This window comes from Balaenoptera ricei, chromosome 16 (genome assembly GCF_028023285.1).
Source record: "Balaenoptera ricei isolate mBalRic1 chromosome 16, mBalRic1.hap2, whole genome shotgun sequence".
NCBI classification, from domain to species: domain Eukaryota; kingdom Metazoa; phylum Chordata; class Mammalia; order Artiodactyla; family Balaenopteridae; genus Balaenoptera; species Balaenoptera ricei.
The window spans coordinates 19,949,870-19,974,600 of record NC_082654.1 but is presented as its reverse complement, the minus strand read 5'-3'; the positions used below and the strand labels follow the sequence as shown (position 1 = coordinate 19,974,600).

Genomic DNA, 24,731 nt, shown 5'->3' with positions numbered 1-24,731 from the left:
TGAATAATGTGAAAATTCTTATTTTTCTTAAAATAGGCTTTAGGATGTTTTTAGTGGAATATTCAGGCTGTACTGATTGGACTTTTTTGTCTTTCTTAGACGAGCTCATCTTCGCCTGTGTTTAGAACGCTTAAAAGTTCTGATTCCACTAGGACCAGATTGCACCAGGCACACAACACTTGGTTTGCTCAACAAAGCCAAAGCACACATCAAGGTAGGAATTTTTTGTCATATTTTCTGATGATTCTCAGTCCTGCTCTCTTTTTAGCAATGATTCCTATTCATATATATCAGCTAGCACAGTGTCCTCCTTTAATAACTGACCTCAAGAGAAATTTTCTGAAAACTTATCAGCTAATCTGATGGGAGCAACATAACCTGATTACATTAAATTGTTTTGACAGCATGGTCATTTGAAGAGCTGAGAATACTAGGAAAATAACAATTACTCTGCTGATACCCTGAAGGAAGGCAGTTGTGCCCTCTGGTGGAGATGACTTCATTTGGCTATGTCTCTCAGTAATTTTCCATCAAACTATACTGCAGAGCAAGTTTCTCTTTTGTGCTGGTAACTTGACAGACAGACTTTGAGAATTCTGTACTGTTCTAGTAATGTAGCATTCATTACACACACGCACACACACACACACAAGTGAAGAAAGAACTATTTTTCATGTTTAAAAAATATATACTTATGTATGTTTTTATGTATATACACATATGTATAGTCATTCATGTTTTCTCTGTCAAAGAAGAAATCTTTTGAGATGTTAGGTAGGAATCAGTTTTATTGTTTGTACTGTACCTCACACAAACTTAAATATCACTTTATCATTTTAGAAACTTGAAGAAGCTGAAAGGAAGAGCCAGCACCAGCTAGAGAATTTGGAACGAGAACAGAGATTTTTAAAGCGGCGACTGGAACAGCTGCAGGGTCCTCAAGAGATGGAACGAATACGAATGGACAGCATTGGATCAACTATTTCTTCAGATCGTTCTGATTCAGAGCGAGGTAGGCAGTGAGCTTCTTCGCTAATGAAACACTAGCATCCCTGTATCTGAATTTAGAGAGGGGAGGTTGGGTGGCATTGTATTTGCTTCCTTTTTTGCCAGCACTGAATGTAGCATTCTAGATTTTATGTAGTCACATTGTCTAGCAATGCCTGTATGAATTATAGAATTTTTTTTCTTGATTATATATATATTGAAAATTTTCCACTTTGAAACAATTTTAGACTTAAAAGTTATAAGTTTTCTGTAGAAAATTGTTGAGTTCTCATATACCCTTCACCCAGGTTCCCCTAATGTTAATATCTTATGTAACCATAGTACAGTTATTGAAACCAGGAAATTAACATTCATGCAATACTATTAATTAATCTATAAACCTTATTCAAATTTCACCACTTTCCCCAGTAATGTCCTTTGTCTGATCCAGGATCCAGTGCAGTATCCTACATTGCATTAGATATTTCTTCAGTCTTTCTTTCATGACCATGACACATTTGAAGAATATTGGTCAGTTATTTTATGCAGTGTTCCTCAATTTGGGTTTGTCTGATGTTTTTTCATTAGATTGAGGTATTATACATTTGGGGGAAGAAATATCACAGAAGTGATGTTGTGCCCTTCTCGATTCATTGTATCAGGAAGATACATTATGTTGGTATGTTTTATTACTGGTGATGTTAATTTTTATATCTATATTTTAAAGTACCATGCCCTTCATTTCTCTTTACATCTGCCCCAGAACATTTGTCTTTGGCAGAATTAAGGAACAAAAAACAACCAGAAAAGAAATTGTTTGAATCTTACTGATCTGCTCATCTATAGCTCCCACTACATCAGGCCTCACACCACAATAAAAGATCCCAGAGGTGAACTTTAACTAGAGCTCACAAGATTTTGAGGATTCTAAAACAAAAAAAGAAAATTTTGTAAAATTTCTTTTGACTTTGTATTATGGAAATTTTTAAACATACACAAAAGTAAATAGAGTAATGAACTCTCATGTACCTGTCATCCAGCTTGAACAGCTGTCAACATTTTGTCATTCTTGTTTCACCTGTTCTCTACTACCCTTACTCCCTCACCATTTTTTCTGGAGTTTTTTAAAATCAAATTTCAGGTAACATTATCATTTTGTTCCTAAATACTTCAATATGTATCTTTAATAAATAGGACTTTAAGAATATATATAATACTATTATAATATCCCACAAAATTAATAAAATCAGGTAATCCTATTTAGTGTCATCTAATACCCAGTCTCTGAAAGACTTTCTCAAAAATGGCATCTTACCATTGGTATGTTTGAATTAGAATCCAAACAAAGTCTACATTACGTTTGTACCTTTTAAGGTACAGTTGGCCCTTGAACAACACAAGTTTGAACTGCACAGGTGCACTTATGTGTGGATATATTTCAGTAAATATGTGCTACAGCACTTACATGATCCATGATTGGTTGAATCTGCAGATAGGGAGGGCTGACTGTAACGCTAGACTCAGATTTTTGACTGTGTGGAGAGTTGGCATCCCTAACCCCCTGAGTTGTTCAAGGGTCAACTGTACTTCTAATCTATAATAGTTTTCCCTTTCTCACTTTTTTTTTTCAATGCCAATTACTTCTTGTAGAACCTGGGAAACTGGGCCATTTTTCTTATAGAGTTTCCCACATTCTAGATTTGGCTGAATGAATCCTCATGGTGTCATTTAACATGTTCTGTCCCTCATATTTCTTGTAAACTGGTTGGTAGATCTAGGGGCATGATTAAATTCATGTTCTTTTTTGAGGCAAGAATACTTCATGGGTGGTGCTGTGTACTTCCTGTTGCATCAGTGTTATTTTTGATTGTCCCATGATAGTGATAATTGGTCAGTGGGTTCAGGTGATGTCATCTTTTATGCAGATGTATCAACCTTTCACTTAATAGTTTTAACAGTCATTGATGATTGTTGCTCAATCACTATTTCATTAGGTGTTACAAAATAGTGATTTTTCTAATTCTGTCATTCTTCTTGTGTTTATTAACTTTTTCTTCTTTAAAGAAGAACATCTCATCAACTTTTTTGGTTACCCTCAAATAACCAAAAAGTGGGTACCTCCTTGTACCCACCCCACCTCCAAATTGCAGAGAGAGGGTATGTTTTCAACATTATAGTTCTCATTTTTTTAGTATTCCCAAAGTGCAAGTACCTTACCAAGTACCAGTCTTGTTCTTCTCTGGCAGCTCTCTTTCCCAGAGTTACAGGGACTTTTTTAGTAACATCTCTAGTCCATTTGGCTAGAACAGTCTCTCATTTTATTTTGTTTTAATTGAGTTCAGCATGCTCTGTTGGATAGGGTGTCTTGATTTTGTTTCCCAAATGTAGGTTGGATGAGTGTTCTGTGATACTGGGAAACACTAAATAGCCTGTGAAGCATTATGGATATGAAACAAATAGTTATGAATTCATAGGATTATTTGTACAGCTTGTTTGGACAACTGCCTGCATTTTAAAAACAGATTGCTAAAACTTTTTGAAGCAACAAGCCCTTTTGAAAATTATGCTCTTTAAAATAACTTACTCTGTCTTCTTGCGCTCAGCTAGAATCTACGTTTCCTAAAGTGATTGTGTGATCAGTGTGAACAGCTAAAATCAGTGCCAAATATGAAACATCAGGCTTTGAGTTTGTTTTAAGAGAATTGAAGAGTATTGAGTTCATCCTGTCTGTTATGGGAGAAAATGGTCTTTCAACTGCCTTTTTAAAAAAAATGTGTATTGCTTTTTATATATTATTGGTGATTGTATATGTAGTATTTAACAATTAAAATATCTATACATAGCTGGGTCATATATGTATTTAGATTTTTTTATCATGTTTGGTTTTTGAAGTAAAGTTAAATACCACCAGTACTAAAATAAAATGCCTTTACTGTAATCTTTACTATAGATCTCACTATAATCCAGAGACTTTTAAGCCTCATGCCCTCATTTCAAGCTATATTTGATGCAAGAGAATTTAATTGAAGACAAATCTCTCAGAGTCCACTTTATAATGACTGGCTAATTTTGGTTACTGAATAGTCAGAGATCTTTATGATGAATCCTAGAAGTCTATAGAACTATCTGTAAAATAATACCACCAAAGGCCTGGATGGATACATTTTCTAGTTCACCTGTATTCAGTTTATGCTTTTTTTCCCCCTTTAAGGCAACTCTGCTTAATAAAGATCACTGAGAATTAGTTTCTAGTTTAATGCAAAACAAATGTTGTTAAACTACTTGGGGTTGGGATCTTTTAATATTAAGCACTAATTCCCAAGTAGCTCAAGTGCTTTTGGTGGAAGGTCTAGACTGACTGGTGTCAAAGGCTTTAGTAAACTTGCTGCTTAAATTGAGACCACCACTGTATACCAGACATTTCCCTTGCAAAATATATCCCTGTGTCTCTTCATCTTTGGGTCCTTCTGTTCTTCACAGATGACTGATAGTAGTTTGTGTAACAGTTTATACTACAAAAAGTAATTTCTTTTCCTCATGCCCCCCTGTTCTTGAAGGCACACGTATACTAGATTACTAACGTTCTTCCTTTTTTCCCTTTGGCAGAGGAGATTGAAGTGGATGTTGAAAGCACAGAGTTCTCCCATGGAGAAGTGGACAATATCAGTACCACCAGCATCAGTGACATTGATGACCACAGCAGCCTGCAGAGTATTGGGAGTGACGAGGGTTACTCCAGTGCCAGTGTCAAACTTTCGTTCACTTCCTAGAACCCAGCATGACATAACAGTGCAGGGCACAATATTCACTGGGCCAGTTCAATCCAAACAATCTCTTAAATTGGGTTCATGATGCAGTCTCCTCTTTAAAGCTAAACAAAGCTATACTTGAATGGAAGGGTCAAGAGACCTCTATTTAAGCAAATACTTAGCAAAAAGTGGAGCAGAGGCTCCTCAACAGAACAAATATTCATAATATTCATATCTGAAAATCAGTTTCTAATGGCAGCAGAAAACGTGTGTGAAATTTTCTCGATTTGATTTAGTTGATTTGAAAGAGGACATTGGAGATTCCATCCTCTTTTTCTTTTCTAGTTTGCTCATACTACATTGATTGAGTAGACACATTTAAGGATGGGATTATGAACCCTTCCTGAGCTTTTTGGTCCTAAAAACAAAAACCAAACCTATAGTAATGTGACAAGACAAGATAATCAGGCATTAATCTTGGATAGCTAAAGAGCTATTAAAACTCAAGCCTGGGACAGCTTATCCTGAAGCCTGTGGATGATCAATTCTTTAAAAAAAAAAAAAAAAAAAAAGCTCATTTCATGCTCTGCAAAAGGAGAGACTCCCATGAAGCCTTTTGAAAGGGATCATCATGCAGCTCAGCTTTCTGTTGGATTCCATGCTAAGCAAGCTAACCTTATCCAGCATTGTTAGCACTAGGGCACCCAACCGCCAGCTCTACAGTCAGCTGCCCTTAGGCCCTTGGGTCTGTGTGCATGACACGCTCTGCCACACAGGGCCTGAGTTCGGACTGAGGGGCCAGAAGGAAAAAGCTCCATGTGCCTCTGTGTCTGCGTGGGCCAGAAGAGCTGGGCACACAGATTAGCAGGCCAAGGTCTGAGCCATGGCAGAATTTTTATTTCAGATTTTGATAACTGTTTGTATGTGTTGAAAACCAAAATGACATCTTTTTAAAGCTTGTCCATAAAAAACATAGACGTCTTTTATAGTGAAAAACACATGGGAAAAAATCATCTATTTTGATGCAGCATTTGATAATGATAAAACACCTCACACCTCACTCTTTATAGTGCACAAAATGAATGAGGTCTGGGCTAAGTAGAAAAAAGGTCAATGCTGTTTTTGTTTTCTTTTAGAATCATTACCTTTTACCATCTTTTAACCATCTGATATCTATAGTAGACATACTATCATAGTTAACATAGTTAAGTTCGGCACTTGTCTCATTTTAATGTAAAGATTTGCTTCCGTTTTCCTACAGGCAGTCTCTCTCCTTCCTCACAATCCCATTGTGCAGGTGCTATTGTTGCTCTTGTCAATATTTTCAGAAATGTTATTTTAAGTGAAATTCTAGCCTGCACTTTGATGTCATGTGTTCCCTTTTTGTCTTTCAAACTCCCAGGTTCTCCCCTGGCCCTCTCCCTTACCCCAGGAAGCCTTGGAGACCTTACCCTGGCTCTTTGGACTTTGTATACTTTAAATAATTTAACTACCCTTAATTACTTAAAAAAGAAAAAAAAAAAGCTTTATGATTTTCATAACTTATTGCTGATTTTAATGGGTTAATTTCAGTCCTGTAGTTTTATTTTGTTTAGATAGGGCTGGGCAAGGAAAAAGAAAATAAAGACAACCATATTTAGCAGTGCAGTTGAGTTGTGTGTGTAATGTTAGACCATCCTTTGTAAGTAGCACTTTTAACAGCTCTCACTGCTTCTATATATGACGTGAACCATCTTGGTCATACATAAGGCCTCATCATATACTTACTTGTTCTTGTGCTCTTCCCGTGCCTCCAAAAATATTTTGTCCTTGACTGTGGTATGTTTGAGTGGAAGAAATTCTTTGAAGTAGATGTGTGAAAAACTGCATGCCTTTAGAAGCCCATTATTAGAACTTGCTACTTCAGGTGCTGGGGACTTAATGAAAAACATGATAAAAGAAATTCATTTCTGTGGCCCAGGTAAATTATTTCTGGTTTCATTTATAATTACTCCTGGCCAGGTCAAAATGTTGCTCTATATGTTTGCTTATTTTTGACTTTCCCAAGGGAGACAGTTTGAAGACTCTGCTAACTACCATGGAAAGTAAATGGAACCCAGTGACAGAGCTTCCATTTTGTAATTCCCATGGCATTCACTTGCATCACTTGCCGAGGGCTGGAATTTGGGACTTCATTTAGGTGAACTTGAGGTGCTGCAATTTTGTCGTATGTGTACAGGATGGTGGGCTGGGAAGCCTTTGTCACGAACCCATAGTACCTATTTCAACTGCCCCCTAAATTACTCCTTCCCTGAATTTGTTTTCCTAGGGGGAAGGGGATGGATTGTATGATGAATAAGTATTAATTTTTTTTAAAGACAAATGGACTTTGAAGATACAAAAAGTTAACTGCAAGAAATAAAAATTGTGAATGAAGAACACACGAGTGCTTTTTGTACCACCCTTCTCTATGAAGGAAAAAATATGAATGAGCATCCATATCTTGAGAGGCAACTATCTCCTTAAATGTCTATGTTTATACCACTTCAGTGGTCTGAATTAATGGCAGTTTAAATCATTGCCATTTCCTGTTCAGTAATTTACAACAGGTGCCTTCTTGACTGATAATTCCACATAACTTAACTGCAGATGGTTTAATGTACCCAATAATCTTAATTTCTTCAGGTAGGACACAAAGCCATTTGTCATTCTAATAATTATCTGTTCTCCAAATAACTTTTTAGGGAATCCCTTTGACTCTACTATTATTCAAATTGAAAACCAATCTGGAAGTTCCCATTTAGTCCTTACTAACCTGAGTTAACACTGCCCCCTATGTAAAATGTCTGAGTGATATATTAATAGGTACAGGTAAATCCTATTTCTGTGCATATTATTACCAAAGAAGATTGTGATGAAGTCATTACAACTCTAGTTTCTGATTAGAATAGGTATGAGAAACTCCAGCAGAAATGCCTTTTTTAGGGCCATAACAATGACAGTTTTTAGCATTATGAAGGGATTTTAAAAGGCAATGAGGATTGTTCAGGCAAGGCTCCTAAACCTAAAGCCACACTGCATCCTGGGTCATTTCTCAAAAGGAAATGGTTTACCCTTTCGGGGAAGGGTTTTTTGAGGGTTTGTTTTCTTCCACTTGAAGAAGCAACTAGCTGCCCTTTTTATTATCCTTCCACCTCAAAAATTCCATACTCCCTTCCAAAAAGAGCATAACAGGGGAAGAACAAGGGTTTTGGTTACATTTAAATAGCAGTTCTAACATTTGCTAAGGACCCTGGGCAAGACACTAAATTTCTTCATGGAGACTTGTTTCCTCCTGGAAAGTTGATAGAAATACTACCTCTATTTTGAAAGACTGTTAAGGATTAAAACTGATATATGTAGACTGAGTGAACTGATGAGGATGATTATAATTTTTGTGACTTTGTTTGAATAAAAAAGGAAAAAAAAAAGAATTACAAAAACGGACACCTGTGGATCCACACCACCCCCACAGCCCAGGAGCATGTAGTGCTAGAAGGAAATTAACAGGTGTTATACTTCTCTACTTCCTCTGATGAATGCAGCCTTCTAATCTCTTCGTCCTTAATCTTGAATTTTAGTTATTCTGACTCTGGGTCTTGCAGAATAAGACTATTAATAAAATGGTTCATTTTCACAAAATTCTGTGGTAGGTTCTACATTGTAAGAAGTAAATTTTGACATCCTATAGAAATTTTTAAATAAAGGCTTTGTAAGATTCATGTATCATTGGTTTTAGTGATTACCTGGTCTTCCTAAAAAAGGGAAAGGACCTGAGCTTGAGTATGTTATACACTGATAGTAACCATTGCATAATAAATTGAGTGTCCTAGTTAATATTTTAGTGCTGGCCTCACCATGAAGAAAAATCCTATTGGCCTAGGTACCAGATCCAACAGGAAACTAGTTTTCTTTTGGAATACATCTGATTCTTGTAAATAGTAAGTGTAGTTCAACATAGATGTACTGGCTGACAGCTTCAGTTGTTTGTTTTACCTTTCTATGTAGTAATTATTAGGGGAAATGGTTTAAATGAAGCTCTTCTAAAGTACTGCCAACTTCCTATAATTTTGGGATATTTTCTATTTTTTCAAGCTCTTAGCTATGGAAGAATGCTTTTACTCTTTACTAGTAGGACAATAATGGGGATATTTTAGATTTTCACACCAGGGCACAGAATAGCATTGTAAAAACATAAAAGCCATAAAATATCTCTAAAATGTATGTAAGAAATACAAATTTAAGAAGTCAGTTGTTTCTAAATTAGCAGCTTCATCACACTCACTCTGAAAGCTAGGTCAACTAACCTGACAGGGCTTTTGGAGGGAAAAATTCTGAGCAAAACAACCAAAGGGATACTTACTCCTCCTTCCTGCATACTTCTGAGCAATGAACAATTGGGACAATTACCATCTATTAAAGACTAGCCTAGCTACGGATCTCAGGCTTCAACTCTAGTTTTCCCAGGATGTAGAGTCAAGTGTTTCCTCCAAGCCTGAATTCTTTGTTTCTCTGGTCAGAAATTCACTGCATCTTGCTAAAGTGAGTGCAGGGCTTGAAAGGAGAAAAAACAAAAGCACATCAGTTTCACCAAAAAAGGAAAATCATGAGCCAGCAAAATAATAACCATGATTTTTGTGTGAAGTAGCTCTTCACACAAAAAACAAACCTTTTCTCCCAATGAGAATAACCATAGCTTCTTTAGCTGTGCTCTTAAAAATAACTGGGGAAACAAGTTACAATTTTAATAATTCCAGTAACAAGTCTGTACCCGTTTTGTAAAAATGAACTGGTGAGGTGCTTGGTGGAAGTAAATTGCCAGTTTTTATTTCTGGGAACTAAAAGATGACAAGTAGCCATAATTTGATATTTTTAGTTAGTTCAGCTGTCAGCTAACCCAAGCCCAGCATTATTCTCAGATATGCTTTTCCCCACTCAGGGCCACAAAAGAACATTTATATACCTAAGCTGAATGGCAGAAAAGGCAAGTGGCGAGCCTCACAGAAATCTAACACCATCTGTTTTTGTTTGTTTTACTACTTTTGGCTAGGCCAAAACAAATTCTTAGAATGTCAATATTAATGGCTTCTGAACCTCTTGAGATGTTTCTTAAGGATACATCTATACCCATCTATACAGGTACGCTTTTTTAAAAAATCATAGTATAAGGGGAATCAATAGCTTTGGTTTTGTTTAAACTATGGCATTACCTGTTATTTTACCTGCTATGCTTTTCCTCTCCACTGCAGTAAAAATTCAGTTTAACTTGCAACTCAAAAATCCTAGACACAAAGAATGTTTACATTTACTGTTGAACTTGTAAATTACCATTTATACTAACTGGTTGTTTCATAGTTTATACAAATACTTAATACAATTCAGCACATGTTTATTGAACTCTCTAAATATTTTAACAAATACAAAACCTTGTTGGTTTTAATACATTTTCTTCCTTCTTTTATATCTCAGTTAATACCCAGTTGAGGCAAAAAGCCAAATCAACTCTAATACTTCGCTTAATTTGCAAGTGGTATTTTTCATCTTATATAATCACAATCTACAAACACCACACAACTTACAAAACTGAGTTTCCTTTGTCACCTCATGGTTTTCCCTTGCTATTTTAAAGGCAGACACAGCATTAAAACTGCATTGTAATGGAAACACACACGTGCATGCACATGCACATCCTTTGTTGTGAAAAAACAAGTATTTAAAAAAATGAGTTGTTACATTAAATGGATGCATTTTCACTTTGGTTTGATGCCTAAGTCTTCATAATTGGGCTCAGAAAATTGCCACTTATAAATTTTTTCCTTCGTTTCAAAAATCCAACCGTTTTCACATTTAACCTAAAACATGGTGCTCAGCCAGGGATGCACATCAGAATCACCTGTGTGGTGTCTGTCAAAAAAACAAGACATACCTTGGCCTGGATAGGCCTGGGGTAGGACCCAGATCCAAGAATCCCTCATTAATTTTAATCAAGAATTACGAGTGGGGCTTCCTTCCCCAGTGGCACAGCGGTTGAGAATCCACCTGACAGTGCAGGGGACACAGGTTCGATCCCCGGTCCGGGAAGATCCCACGTGCCACGGAGCAACTAAGCCCATGCGCCACAACCACTGAGCCTGCGCTCTAGACTCCACGAGCCACAACTACTGAGCCCACGTGCCACAACTACTGAAGCCCGTGCGCCTAGAGCCCGTGCTCCACAAGAGAAGCCACCGCAATGAGAAGCCCACGCATTGCAACGAAGAGTAGCCCCCGCTCACCGCAACTAGAGAAAGCCCGCGTGCAGCAACCAATATCCAACGCAGCCAAAGATAAAAATAAAATTTTTAAAAAAAAAGTGATTTTTTTTCTTAGGTGTGTAACCCCCTTCCCACTAAGAAACAAACCCTAAAATATTCTAATACAAAAATTTAAACCTCTACCAGGATTACTTAATATGTCTTAGAACTTTGGTAACTTGGTAACATTTCAGTTAACACATTTATAAGCAATAGTATTATTTCCATTATAATGTGAATTGTTATTCAAGTTAAGGAAAAAAAGATCAGATAGTCACCATTAGCTCTGCACAGTAGTAGCAAACACTTCTATCTATAGTGCTTACAACATACCAGGTACTCTACTAAACACTTCACACATATTAACTCACTCATCCTTACAACCTAATGAAACGTATTAATTTAATTCTACAGCTGAGAAAACTGAGGCAGAGAATTATGCATACAAATAATAAATGAGGGAGCCAGGATTCAAACAGCAGTCTGGCTCCAGAGTCCTTGCTCTTCCAATATGACTTTTCTACATGTTAATTAAAACACTGTTATCTGATTAATATTAAAATTTAAAATTGTTTGTTTTGGGGGTGTTAGGACTGTTCTTTCCTTGAAAGAGTCAATGACAAAGTCAAATGTCAAGTTCTGAGAAAAGACAGATGCAACCACAGCCACGTGGGGGCCATCAAGTATGGTTCAGTCTGTCCACTTCAGAGCTTCACGTCTCCTTTCTTGACAAGAGGGTAACCTCTAGATTAAATTTTATAACAAACCTTCATAGACCAAGCATATTTGATTTTAGAATATTGAGAGCTTAACCACCTGCATTTGTAGAATACCATTGGTATCATGCTCCTCATTAAGCATTTCTCAACTTCAGCATCCACTATGAGACAGGTCCCCCCAAGATTCCTAATTCTTAAGTTTAGTCCAGAGACACTATCATCATCCTGACAACAGGACTTTACAAAGGACCACATCTAGGTCTTCAACACACAGGCTCTTGACTTCATGCTATATGCCTATTTGTTAAAAAATGTTTTATACAACACGGTCACTTTTTTTTTTCCCTTTTCTCTCCTCCTACTGAAAAGCCCTCCAGGAAAATTAATGTGCGGAAAGGAAGGCCCATAGAGTCAAAGGAGGCACGAGTCTCAACACAAGTCTTGCCTACACAAACACCAGGTGAACTATTACTCCAGCAAACATACCAAGATAATCTCACCAAAAACCACTTTGTGTGGCCACAGAGTTATACCAAATTTCTTTCCAGTGCTTTTTAATTACTAGGGTTCCCTTGCAATCCTTTAAGGATACCATTGATTTAAAGTTTGTTATACTGGTAACAAGAACATTAGTATATTTAGAAGTTTTTCAGGCTAAGTAGCTCCTTTTCTACTGTAATTTGTGCCTTGTATTGAAAAACTACCTCACCTTTCATTCTGTCCTATGTGCTCTACCCTTTGGCCATAAACTACAGGGAAAGAAACAAGAAAACAAAACAACAGTGATCTCCTGGGTTGGGAGGGAGATGGAGACACGAGGAAATCTCTCTCTCATCACTGTCCTCCTGAAAGTTTCAATTTGCCAGACTTCCCTGGCGGTCCAGTGGTTAAGACTCTGAGCTTCCACTGCAGGGAGCACGGGTTCGATCCCTGGTCTAGGAACTAAGATCCCACATGCCGTGCTGCGTGGCCAAAAACTTTTTTAAAAAGCTTCAATTTACCAAAAAAATTAAAATTCATGAAATAAAAAAAAATTTTTTTTCTTAATGAAATAAAAATTATTTTCCCCTTCTACCAAAAATTTACAAACACCCCTATGCAAGCACAACCCTTAAAACTAGTCTGTCCTTTCCAATTTCTTATGTCCGATATAAGGAGCACATAAGGATTTATCGAAACATTTATTACACACTCAATATTCTTTCCTGTGGAAATGATGTATGCTTAATCACTATACCAATGCTGGCAGCTAACTTCACCTTTCTGTTAACACACCCTGGAGATTTTAAAAACACTTTATTTAATAAAAGTTAAACATACAAAAACTGAAATTAATACACATCTTAAAAATCACCATCTTCCATTAATAGGAAGACCCTTTTCTACGCATACATTTGGCTTAAACTCAACTCAGGATAATTGTGATGTTCACTTACCAACAAATGCTGACAACTTGATCTAGTTAACAAAAATTACAAACTCAGCTACGTGAACATAATATACAGGGAAATTATGGTCAGATTAATGCACAAGAAATACAGTAAATTTTTAATGATGAAACATTCGGTACTCTTGTTCATTAATTTAGCCTTGGTTTTTTACAAAAATAGTATCTACATTGTATACAGGGCTATACATCAGCTTTTTGTTTTCTCATATAAACATTACACATCCAAAAAATGGTACCACTACCATAAGTGAAAATCAACACAGGAGGAAAGCAAACGTACAAAAAACAAAAAAAACATTAGAAAAGGTAGCTGGTTCTAAACATGGTTTCTTACATAAAACTAAAATTCAATGAAAAGAATACAGAGCTGGATCAATTTTAGAGATGGCCTAATAGGCTTAGGAAACGAGTTGAGAAAAACCTCAAGAAAAACTCTGCCGTTTACAAATTAACCTACTTTTAGGTTAACTGGGCAACAGCTAGGCTTAAGCTGAAGATTAAAAAAAATGAAGAGAAGTTCTCTTTAGCAGGTTGGTATTTTGCCTTGATGTTCCAGTGAATTGCTAGAATATGTGGCAAGTTCAAAGCATCTGAAAATTCCCAGTTAGTTAGAGCCTTACAAAACGTATATGCCATTCATTAAGTGGGGGCCTGATACTAGGAAGATCAATAATTCATCTAAGTGCTGTATTTATCCAGCATCTATCTAGAAAAGTTGCTTTATCCAACAAACTTTGAGGAAACTGGTAGTAGTAATGAAAAAAGTTTAAATGAATAGCAGTTATCAAATACAATTTCTTCAAGTTTCATTCTACTGAAGTCAAACAATGACGACAATGGTATCTTCCTTACTCGTCTAACAAATAATTTACCTTTAGAAAAATATAAGGATAAAAAGGTAAATGTAAAGCCCTGCAGAGATGAAATCCAACAGTTTTTCTGATTATTGAGGCATCAAATGCCTAACATTGTATTTAGAGGTATCTTGATACTGTGTCATAGGTTTATCAGCAATTCCACAAGTTCCTACTCCAACTTTGCCAGTTACACTCTCAGGTGAAGCAAAAATACTCCTCTTTACCTAGGAGAAATGAAACAAACAATTCTTGATTAGTTTTGGAAAAAATTAAAATTCCAAAATACACCTATAAGGAAAAGTACCTCAAGGGAACCTGAGTGCTCATAAAACCCACTAGTGATACCCAACATAAGGCATGTTAACAAATCAGGTAGGGTTCAATACACTCTAAGCAGTATGTAAGATAACAAATAATTTTTCAAATTTTAGTTTATAAAAGGAAATCAGGGATTTCCCTGGTGGCGCAGTGGCTGGGAATCCGCCTGCCAATGCAGGGGACACGGGTTCATGCCCTGGTCCGGGAGGATCCCACACGCCGCGGAGCAACTAAGCCCATGCGCCACAACTACTGAAGCCCACGCACCTAGAGCCCATGCTCTGCAACGAGAGAAGCCACTGCAATGAGAAGCCTGCCTGCCGCAACAAAGAGTAGCCCCCATTCACCACAACTAGAGAAAGTCCGTGCGCAGCGATGAAGACCCAACACAGCCAAAAATAAATAAATAAAATAAATAAGTTTATTAAAAAAAAATAAAAAAAAAATAAGAGGAAATAACCTAGATCTTTTGTAATTCCTGGTATAAACTCATTCATAGTGCTTCCATTGCAGAGACAGTGGCTAATGGAGATATTTTTCAGTAAGTCAAAATGAAGATTAAAGAGGATTCTGAATTCAAGATCCAGTTACTATTTCGTTAAATCTATGAACCTCCTTTTTCATTTTAAAGTTATTTTAATGACAGTTGCACTTTGCAAATTTACAAAGTATGATGAAAGGATTTACTAACCTGGCCTTTTTTGTTTTTAGAATAGGCTCTGTTGTTGAACTGCTGCCATTTCACCTTCTGGTCCTCTCTTTCTTGTTCAAGTTCTTTTATTCTCTGTGCTTTTTTCAAAGCTTTCTTCTTTTTATATTCACGCTGCTGGGCAATCATTTCTTTTCTGTGTGGACAGAACAGGTAAATGTCAACTCTGAAAATTTAAAAGATGACTTCCTTAGAGATATTTAGCAGTGCAACCACTGCCACCCCCACAAAAAAAAACCCAAAACCTAATGAACTTACACATTCTTCACCGCACGAATAAAAGCTAACATCAATGCCGATCACTCAGGACTACTAAGAAATAAATGTTATTTGAAATATGCAGTATCCTTGGAAGCTTTTGAACGCAAGTGTAGTAATCTACTACCCATTTAAATCAAACATTTCAACTATGACTTTTAACTTGCCGTTTACATGGCTTTTGCCAGTTGTGTTTTAGGAATAGGATGAGTTTCAACATTAAAAGCTATCTAAACCTGTATCAATTGTTAAATGGGCAGTTAGCAAGTGTGATATGCTGCATTTGGAAAAACTGTATGAAGAGATTCAATGCAGATAAAACTATTTCATGTAGATTGGAAGAGCACAGCAGTACAAAGGGAAATCATAGCTAACAATTATTAAAACAAAAACAACTAGGGTTTTCCAATCAGAGCCTAAAGCCCTCTCAATAATTTCTGCTCAGTCTGTTAACACTGACTTCTCACCAAAAGAAGGATGAAGAGAGAGGTCTTTAAAAACAAGGCTATACGATCTAGACTCCTCTGTATCATATAATCACTACTATGAAGTGTGGTTTTTACACAAATATCAAAGACTAAAAATAGAAATGTCATGTTATTCTACAATCTTTCTTATTGGGATGCTTAAACCAAATTTACTTTAATAGATGATATAATTTTCCCAAATTCAAATATATTTATGTAGCAACTTAAGTTTTGAAAACTGACAAATCCAAAAGATAGCAAATTGTGGCAAATATGCAGAACTGAAAATTGTTCATTCTATCTCTTAAATACCTCTCAAACTATACATGGGTCCATCCTTAACTGCTACTCCCTGGGTTCAGGTCCACGATCATCTTATACCTGGATGACAGCAGTAGCTGCCTTCTCTCTGCTGCCAGGAATCATTCGAAAGCTCCAATCTGAACACATCAGATCCTCTCTACTTGAAATACATCCGTGGCTTTCAAGCTTTTTATGATCTGACCTCTGCCCCTCTAACCTCTTCTCTTGTCAAACCACCCACCCTCGAGCCCCAAGTTTTTACCAAAGGAATTTCTTTCTGTTACCTCTATGTTCCCACCTTGTTTTCTTCTTTAAATGTAAACATTTACTGAGTGAGATCTCTACTACATGTCAAGAACTGTGCTACATGTTTTACTCATGCCGTCATTTAATCCTTACAACCCCATAACGGATATACTATTGTCCCTGTTTCACAGATGAGGGAACAGAAGTTAAGCAGCTTGCCCAAGATCATACCTTCTAGTTCATTAACTGGCTAACACCTGTTCTTTTCAAATCTCAGTTTACACATCATTTCCTCAAAGAAATTTGCCCTGATGACTAAAATGCAGTTTAGGTACCTTTTCTTTGTTCCCTAAAAGTACCCGTTATGTTCCCTCCATTACTTTTACATATTATTAAAGTTCTTCTTTAATTATGTGTTTGTTCTTTAGACTATAAACTCAGTCAGGACAAGGCCTAATTTGGTCTTCTTTGCTGTGATGGAACCCAGAACCTGGTTTAGTGAGAAGTATCGATATATAGAATCCTCTTAATAATTATTCATTAAATGCCTAAGTGGGAACCAAAATGTCTTCACTTTACCTAGGCATACATATACAGACAATGTTGACCATACACTGCTAATCTTCAAAATAATGGTGAACAGTATTATAAGTTTCTTACTCTAGTCTAGCCTGCATAGATTCTGCAGACCTCAAGTACCCAAATGGGGAAGATTACATTTAAAATGCTAAAGTCAAAGTCACTTACTTTGACATGGGTTTGTTGCCACTGTCCTCCTTTGCCTTCCTTCCTTCTTCTACAGGCTTGAGGTTCAACAGTGGAGTCACTTCAGCATTGCCATAGCCAGCAAAAGTGATTGCAGCGGTGCCGTTTTCTTCATCTATCTCCTCAATCTCCGCTTCATAACACCTGTAAAGATATCATGGCTGTAAGCAGGTGAGTAAAGGTTTAGCACTCAGCCTACAAGACTTATACTGCAGTGATTCAACTATTCAATGTGTCTAAAATGAAACTCCTATAATCAAATGTCCCTTTGGCAAAGATAATAGTGGCTGGAGTTAGCCATCTGCTTTTAAAAAAGGAAGTCCTAACCAAAATATTGCCAAGGAAGTCTCTTACATGTCTACTATATGTGCTTTAGTCAATCTCTTTTGAGAAAAGATACTTATTATAGGAATAATTTCAGTGTATGTGCTTCACAAAAGTCTAAGATAACCAACCATTACTCAATTTTCAATTCAAGGAAAAATGAATTTAGACTATTTTTTTTAAAAATATCCATTCATTTTCCTCTACTTTCACGTTTATTTCCTCTAGGATCCAAGCCATTCTTCTGCCCTAAAACTTAATCTAAAGCTAAAAATTAAACTGTATTAATGGTAACCACCCAAGAATCAAATTCGTTCTATAAGTCATACTGGCTATTATAGAAAGATTAAAATAGGGTAGTTCAAGCTGAATAAAATCACCTTACCATTGTACTTTACTATTTCATGTTATATTTACAGTTTTTTTCTACACTTACTGTCCATCTTCACTCCAGATTGCCATACACTTGTCTCCTACTTTCCAAGAATGAGTGGGCTGAGTAGAAGCAAAATTGTCTGAACTTGCCAGCGTTTCAGAAGGTTGAGTTGACAGAAGGTCTTTGGTTAGTTCTATAACTTCCTAAAAAGAAAAAACAAAAACCATTAACATTATTTTTATAATTCACATTGTCAACTACTTTCAACAAGCAAGTTCTTTCAGTTTTTGGTTAACAGCTCTCATACCACATAGCACTCATTAAGTACTCTACACATATTTATTTGCAGTTCATAACAATACTATGATGTAGATACTGTGATTATCCCCATGTAGAAACTGAGATACAGTATTTTATACACTGGTGCTGGGATTTAAACCCAGGCAGTTGCCTTTCAATTTAATTAACCTCAAATACTAACAGAAATAGGGTAGACTTGAATTTACACTGTACATTATTTTTAAGCACCTATTTTAGCTGAATAGATCTCTCTAAAGATGAGAAACAGTCAACTGTAAGGCACTGACTTAGATTCAAGATCACTTTTCTCTCACATCACTGTCACGTGTACGTCGCGCAACTGCACTTTTTACAGGGCACTGCTTGGCAGTCGTATTAACTGCCTGCCAACAGTTGAGTTCCCCCTCAAAAACCCCCAAACACTTGAAGCAGCCTTATTAGTAATAAAAATGTTCCTGCTCATACATATTTCTACAAAGTACTGTAGATATATTAAAAAAACAGTAGTTTCTCTATTCATTTATTATAAAATCTATCCCATCTGGGTAGGTAAATTACCAAGTCAGATTTAAAATATCCCAATACCTTAATGTTAAGCACATTAGCACAGCTTCATTTAAAAGAAAAGAATAAAATAAATGTAACACACACAGGTAGGCAAAACCTTTCTGTGTGGCAAATATATTTTCTAACTCAGGCTTACACTTACTGACTTTAAAGGTGTTTAGTAGGGTTGGTTAAAAAACTTAAGAAATAGAACAAATTGATAGATTCTGCTACCAATCTGCTATATTTTTACTCTGATGAAGACTCATATTATGCATCACCTTATCTGATTTAAGAACTTGCATACCTGTTCCTCTGCTGTTGCAAATAAAATACCTTAAACATCACATTGTATGTTCTGGGAGAAAAATTAGCAAAGTTACACTCTGTATTGAGTTTCTTCTGGTTCACACTGAGGTTTTATAATAGTAGTTCTGGTTCAATAGCCAAGAAAGTTTAATGTTACTTCTCTCCTAAAGATTTTAAATCTTCCTGGCTATTTCTTAAAAACTTCTATTTGAGCCTTAAAAAAAAAAGGATTATTAAAGCCCTTGGAGAAAGATCAGTTTTATTAATTAAAAAATTTTATGAATGAAAAAACTAGAAGACTCAGATTTAAGTTAAAAATTCAGTAGATTAACATCTTTAATGAAAGTTTTATTAGGTGCCAAATATCCATTCAAATACTTTTTAATAAGACAATCTTTTGCAAATAAGCAAAGAACTTCCAAATAAATAGATCATGTACTACACAAAGAAGGAGAGTAAATTATCCAGTCTTGTTTTTAATTAACCACTTCTAGGGCCAAGAATGTAATCCAATAAGCCTGACTCAAGAGCCCATACAATCCCTATCATTAAATAATTCCATTTAACTAGGGATCATTTAACAACTAAAGCACAAACATGAAGTCTGTGTTTGTAGGTCTCAAGATTTAGAACTCTACTTCTCTTGGGATAAAACATCTCCCCACTATATTTTCATAAGGAAATACATTTTCACCAAAGAAAAGGGTCCTGAAAAGCTGTGCATGTTATAATTTCCAGAGTCCTGCACTGAAATGACGCTTTAAAAAATCTGGAGCATTTATCTCTAGTTGTCTTTTTACTTTGCCATGTTTTACATACCCCTCCCAACAACTATGAAGACCCTTCTAAATGGTTTTTTTTTTTTTCCTTCACATGTGTATATGGACCAAAGTATTAGAGAAACTATTTTATGTATGAGGGAGTTCTTAAAGGTACATACCATTAATTACTTTTCCTCCCCCAAGTCTGAGTTCTGAAACTGCTCCTTCATTGACAGATGGGCAGCAGTTACAGTAATCGGCAATCCCAGGAAGCATCAGATGTTGTGATCTACATATCAGCAGGTCAAAGGGGGTGCAACTCAAGCACTCTGCTTACTGAAGGAAGGCGTTTCGGGGATGCAGAGCCACTGTAACATATGAGACAAGTGACTTGACCCCTGCCTCCTTTAGAACCAGTGTATTCAGCAAACAGCCTAATAAATTGACTATATTTTGTGATTATCAGAGACTGCCTGGGGAGCTAGCCAACTAGCTAGCCTGGATTTTACTAAACCCACTTCTTTTAAGTGAAAAAAGAAAGGCAATTAGGACTTTAGTAAATTAATCTGCTGCCTGTTGAGTAACTTTATATGAAAGATAGTACATAAAGAAATAAACATAGAAGCCTTACTGACAAAATGAAGGTCACTGAAAAAAATGCAGAAAGAACATTTTGCATAAATGAAAGGGCAAACAAATTCTTAACCAGAGTAAGGATATTCCATAAAAGGAACACAAGAAAATAAAGGAGGTCACAAACTCAAGTCATCAGTCTGAACAGATTCTTCAGCAAATATAAAAGGCAGGATTAAATATCAATGGCACAAGGTATATCCCAGAATGCAGAGAAGGAAAAGGATTTTTAAAAAAACAAACACACAAAAAAAACCTATGACAAAATAGAAGCTGTAGCTGTAGTCAATGGAGATAACAATTACTAGATGGAAGCAGACAGCAAAAAACTTTCCAGAATTTTATGTAATCCTAAATGATGCCTTCCACCTTTGAGTAGTTTTCAATTCAAAACAGACCTATTTCTAGTAACCAAAATGATTTTTTTTTCCAAGACAGAATAAGAGGAAAAGAATCCAAAGTCAAGACTGCTCAGGAAAAACATTCTCTATTATTTCTAACTGAAGTGTTAGAACTTATGCTTCTAAATCTGTGCCATCTGATATGGTAGCCACATATGGCTACTTAAATAAAATTAAAAATTCAGCTCTTCGGCCATCCTAGTCTTATTCCAAATATTTGACAGCCACATGTGGGTAGTGGCTATAATATTACACAGCAGATATAGAACATTTCCATCACCACAGAAAGTTCTATTGTACAATGCTTTTCAAAATGGTTACAGAAAACAGGACATTTTACAGATAAATGGCCCCCCAAGTCATTATTAACTGAACCGTAAGTAAGCCATTTACCTAGTTACTACAATGCCTACCACAGTGGTCTGTCTCCCAATAGTATTTCCACTATGGATCATGTCCTAATAAGACAATTCTGCCCAGGCTCTGACAATTTACTCTGTAAGTACTAAAAACACCTCATAATAATGTTCTCAGTCTTCACTCCCAACTCCCCCCTCCACCAGTTCCACATATACCCCTCCCTCCTACTGCCCAGGAAGCAATATATACAACATTAGCACATGACGTTTTATTTTCTTCAAAGAAAAAAAGCACTGCTTTTAAGTTGGGTTTAAAAAAAAAAAAGAGAGAGAGACAGAGAGATGGGGGCATGCCAGGCTCTCTCCTTGAGGCAAGCAGAAAGTTGGCCTGAGAGTGGGAGAAACTGCTCCCAAAACATCTTTTTCTTATTGACTGGCTCCTTGAAATCCACTGGCCTGATTTCCACGTATTGAAGAGAGGCCCTGGTTTCTGTGTTTTTAGGAAAATAACATACTATTGCAACTTCATGAAAGTCTATCCTAAATCCAGAATTTGAACCTGAAAATATTTAACTCATCTTAATTATGCCCAGGTAAGCGCTTTCAGAATCCTGAATCTGGACCCCATTTCACATAAGTTTCATTTGTTTGCAGTTCTAATATCCCTAAAATTTAGTAATTTTAATGGGCAAGAGGATGATATAAAGGGAGGGAAAGGATTACTTAGATAGGATGAAGATGATTCAAGTTTTGTTTTGAATCAGTGAATATAGGCCATCTAATCAAAACATCTTTTAAAACTTTCCAAAAAATCAGGTTCAGAATTTTAAGTTCACAAATTTGTCAAGATGAAAACTCATACATATTTACAAGTATTATATATGGTATTTTTATTAATCAACCTATTGTTCTGAAAAATAACAGATATTTACTATTATGGCTTTATGTTTGTCTCGAAACCCCAGAGCAAGTTTCAAAAAGCAGGTTTCATACTTACTGCCCTTCCACAACAAAAAGAACAAATTAAGATCTCCTCACATAGATTCGGTTTAATTTTAAGTTGCTAACAAGTGTCAAAAACTACATGTAAAACCTAGCCTTAAGTTCAAACATTATATAACATTTATGCAGAAAACAGGCATCTTTTTAGGTATTTTTATAATGTGTTTTCAACACAAAGCACTAGAGCTAGCTCTGTTACACACACACAGGATCTCTGGCATGTGCGCTCTATTTCATTTTCAAAGACTCTTTTGGCATTAAAAAGAATCTTAATCAGGTTATATTTTCCTCCTTTAATTTTAGTTACCCTTTGAACTAATTCCTTTTCCAGGTCTTTAAAAACAGAAGTGCTATTCCTTGTAAAGTTGTATGTACCTCTTTCTCTAGAAAGTTTGACAATGACTTCTAACGTTAACTCCTATTTTTAAAAATTATACGAGCATACAAGGTTGACGTTAACAAAGAACAATGTTTCAATCATTTTGATGCACACAAACTGAGGAAGCAACCCTACTCCTAGAAGCCATGTATGCCTATGTGCGTACACACTTGTACACACAAGGGGTGAAAAGGGGTGAAACACTCCCTCCAAATGGTGTTCTGGATACCCACAGATTCTTAACAATAGATCATTTGTAAAACACAGAAATATTCTTTTCAAGCAATGTAACTATAAGTGTCCCCTCATACTTACTTGCAAATCTTTCTTTAATTTTAGCAAATCTTCGTTTTCTCCATTTCCAGACAGCGCAGCTTCAACTTGCTGGAGTTGAGCTTTGTAGCTTGCCAGTTGCTTTGCTAGATCCTCTGACATCTGAAGAAAATAAAAAGAGTAAGGCCATGAAAACAGAACCGAAAAAAAAAAACAAACCATAAAAAATAATTTTCCCTGTCTACCTCAATCAACCCTAACCAATTTTGCTCCCAACTCATTATTATAATTCACTGCAGCGTAATTTATCACTACTACCTTTACTTTCAATTCAGAGAAAAGCTGTGAGCCAAACACAAACTTCAAGTATTCTGATGATTATAAACATGTCAGACAAATAACATATAGGAACAGAAAACAAGAGGTAAGAGGAAAAAGAAGAATTTCTAATTTTCTTTAAAGTCCTGTAACAGGGAAGGCACTGTTAGGCTCAATTAACAGGATTGTTACACTGTCACCAAAAAAAAAAAAAAAAAAAAAAAAGGCACTAAACTGTTGAAAGAGTTGAGGCTTCTGATTTTTAAGCACTAAAAAATACTTCCAAAACCAATTCCAACTGATTTTGGATTAACTACACAAATAACTCTCTCCACAAGAGCTATTCAATTAATATGAATGCGCTTAGAAACTCTTATCCAGAGCAAAAACCCAGTCACTTAAATACTGACGATGCATTTTCTGCAATTAAAGAAACAGCACAGATACTCTCCTATTTAGGCAATCTAAGGAACGTGGCTTTCACCAAATCTGGCTCATTCTTCTCCCGAAAATAAGATAGGAGAGAATTCTTTCTCGCTTCATTAACGAACATACGGGGTTTCCGAGGACCCGTCTGTTTTACAATCCCCGTCCAACCACAGCCTGGAGCCTGGAAGGACTCCAAAAGGGTTAGAGCAAGCCAGGCTGCTCCCCGTCGGTCACCCAACACCTCAAAGCCCGCCACAACTTGCTCGACCATTTCAGACCTCGAAATTCAAACAGCTTCCAGGGAAACCGAAAACACGAACCCAGCGGAGGCCCCCGGAGCCGGAGCCCCACCCGCAAACAGGCACGGAAGGGCCCGGAGCGTCCTTAAAATGCCAACTCCACCCGCTGGGTTCCCGCGGCTAGCCCAACCCCGTCCGAGGCCGCTCAGGGCTCAACTCTGGGTGGAAGAGGAGGCCGGCGCTCCTGACACTCCGGCCGGCGCCCGGGCCTCTCCAGCGCGGCCCGCTCCTCGGCCTCAGGCCTCCGCTTCAACTAGGGGGAGGCCAAAGCCCGGCGAGGCCTTACTCTCTCCCTCATCGCGTTTGTTACCTTGTGTGGGGCTGGGGGCGTGGCGGCGGGACGGGGTCGCGGCAAAGGAGCCCAGTGGTGGTTGCGACAACGGCAGCAGCAAGCAAAAGCTCCGCCGCGACAACTAGGCGACTCGGTGTGGAAAAGAATACCTCACTCAACGGCAAGCGGGAGAGGACTAAAGCCGGGCACTGGAAGGAGGAATAGAGGAGGCGGGTGAAGTCTCGCGAGAGGTTAAAAAAAATCCTCGCAAGACGTCGCTCGACTCACGTGATTCCCAGCTCCCTCTAGGCCGCCGGCCCTTAATCACGTTAGGGAAGTAAAGTGGGCGGGGTTTCGTAGGAAGGAAACGACGTGCTGGTATGCGCCAGGCGCCGGATGTAGGTTCGTTTTATTTTAGTTCCGGCTCGGAGTTGGGGTCCGTTGGTTAGTTACTTCAGGGCTGGGTGCTGTTGGGCACTTCTTGAGGTTCCCAGGATGCTGGGTGGTGGGAGGAACGGGGTTTAATACAGCATTCATACTACCGGTTGGTTCTCTGAGTGTGGTCCCGGTACCATCAGCCTTGCGTGGTATTTTTTTTTTACAGTAATTTAT

General features: G+C 37.1%; 2 protein-coding genes across 6 annotated transcripts in view; one reads left to right on the top strand and one right to left on the bottom strand.

The window, feature by feature from the left end:
* The window catches only part of MXI1 (MAX interactor 1, dimerization protein), an 83,905-nt gene extending 76,751 nt beyond the window's left edge, over positions 1-7,154 (top strand). For all 4 annotated transcript variants that reach the window (XM_059900773.1, XM_059900775.1, XM_059900774.1 and 1 more), the window contains exons 4-6: positions 100-214; positions 841-1,012; positions 4,594-7,154. In XM_059900773.1, the coding sequence (XP_059756756.1) occupies positions 100-214; positions 841-1,012; positions 4,594-4,757 (451 nt within the window). In that variant the 3' untranslated portion in view covers positions 4,758-7,154. The remainder of the gene's footprint in view (positions 1-99; positions 215-840; positions 1,013-4,593) is intronic.
* Positions 7,155-13,045: 5,891 nt separating this feature from the next.
* SMNDC1 (survival motor neuron domain containing 1) lies at positions 13,046-24,347 on the bottom strand. Of its 2 annotated transcripts, none has more exons than XM_059900207.1 (6): positions 24,159-24,347; positions 22,845-22,964; positions 17,900-18,042; positions 17,122-17,283; positions 15,083-15,236; positions 13,046-14,297 (listed from the first exon to the last, which is right to left on the bottom strand). In XM_059900207.1, exons 2-6 carry the CDS (start codon positions 22,962-22,964, stop codon positions 14,160-14,162), a joined length of 717 nt encoding a protein of 238 aa, XP_059756190.1. In that variant the 5' UTR covers positions 24,159-24,347; the 3' UTR covers positions 13,046-14,159. The 2 variants fall into 2 exon arrangements, with proteins under 2 accessions (XP_059756190.1, XP_059756191.1); XM_059900208.1 differs by lacking the exon at positions 24,159-24,347 and adding an exon at positions 19,935-20,123 and having other exon boundaries at positions 22,845-22,930.
* Between the last annotated feature and the right edge of the window lie 384 nt (positions 24,348-24,731).

Bases quoted from the DNA above. Each gene is read 5' to 3' on its own strand.
- SMNDC1 (XM_059900207.1), bottom strand. From the start codon at position 22,964: ATGTCAGAGGATCTAGCAAAGCAACTGGCAAGCTACAAAGCTCAACTC. The intron at 15,237-17,121 runs GTAAGTGACTTT...CTGTCCACACAG, and splicing joins GGCAACAAACCCATGTCAAA to AAAAGAAATGATTGCCCAGC. The intron at 14,298-15,082 runs GTTAGTAAATCC...CATTTCTCCTAG, and splicing joins CTAAAAACAAAAAAGGCCAG to GTAAAGAGGAGTATTTTTGC.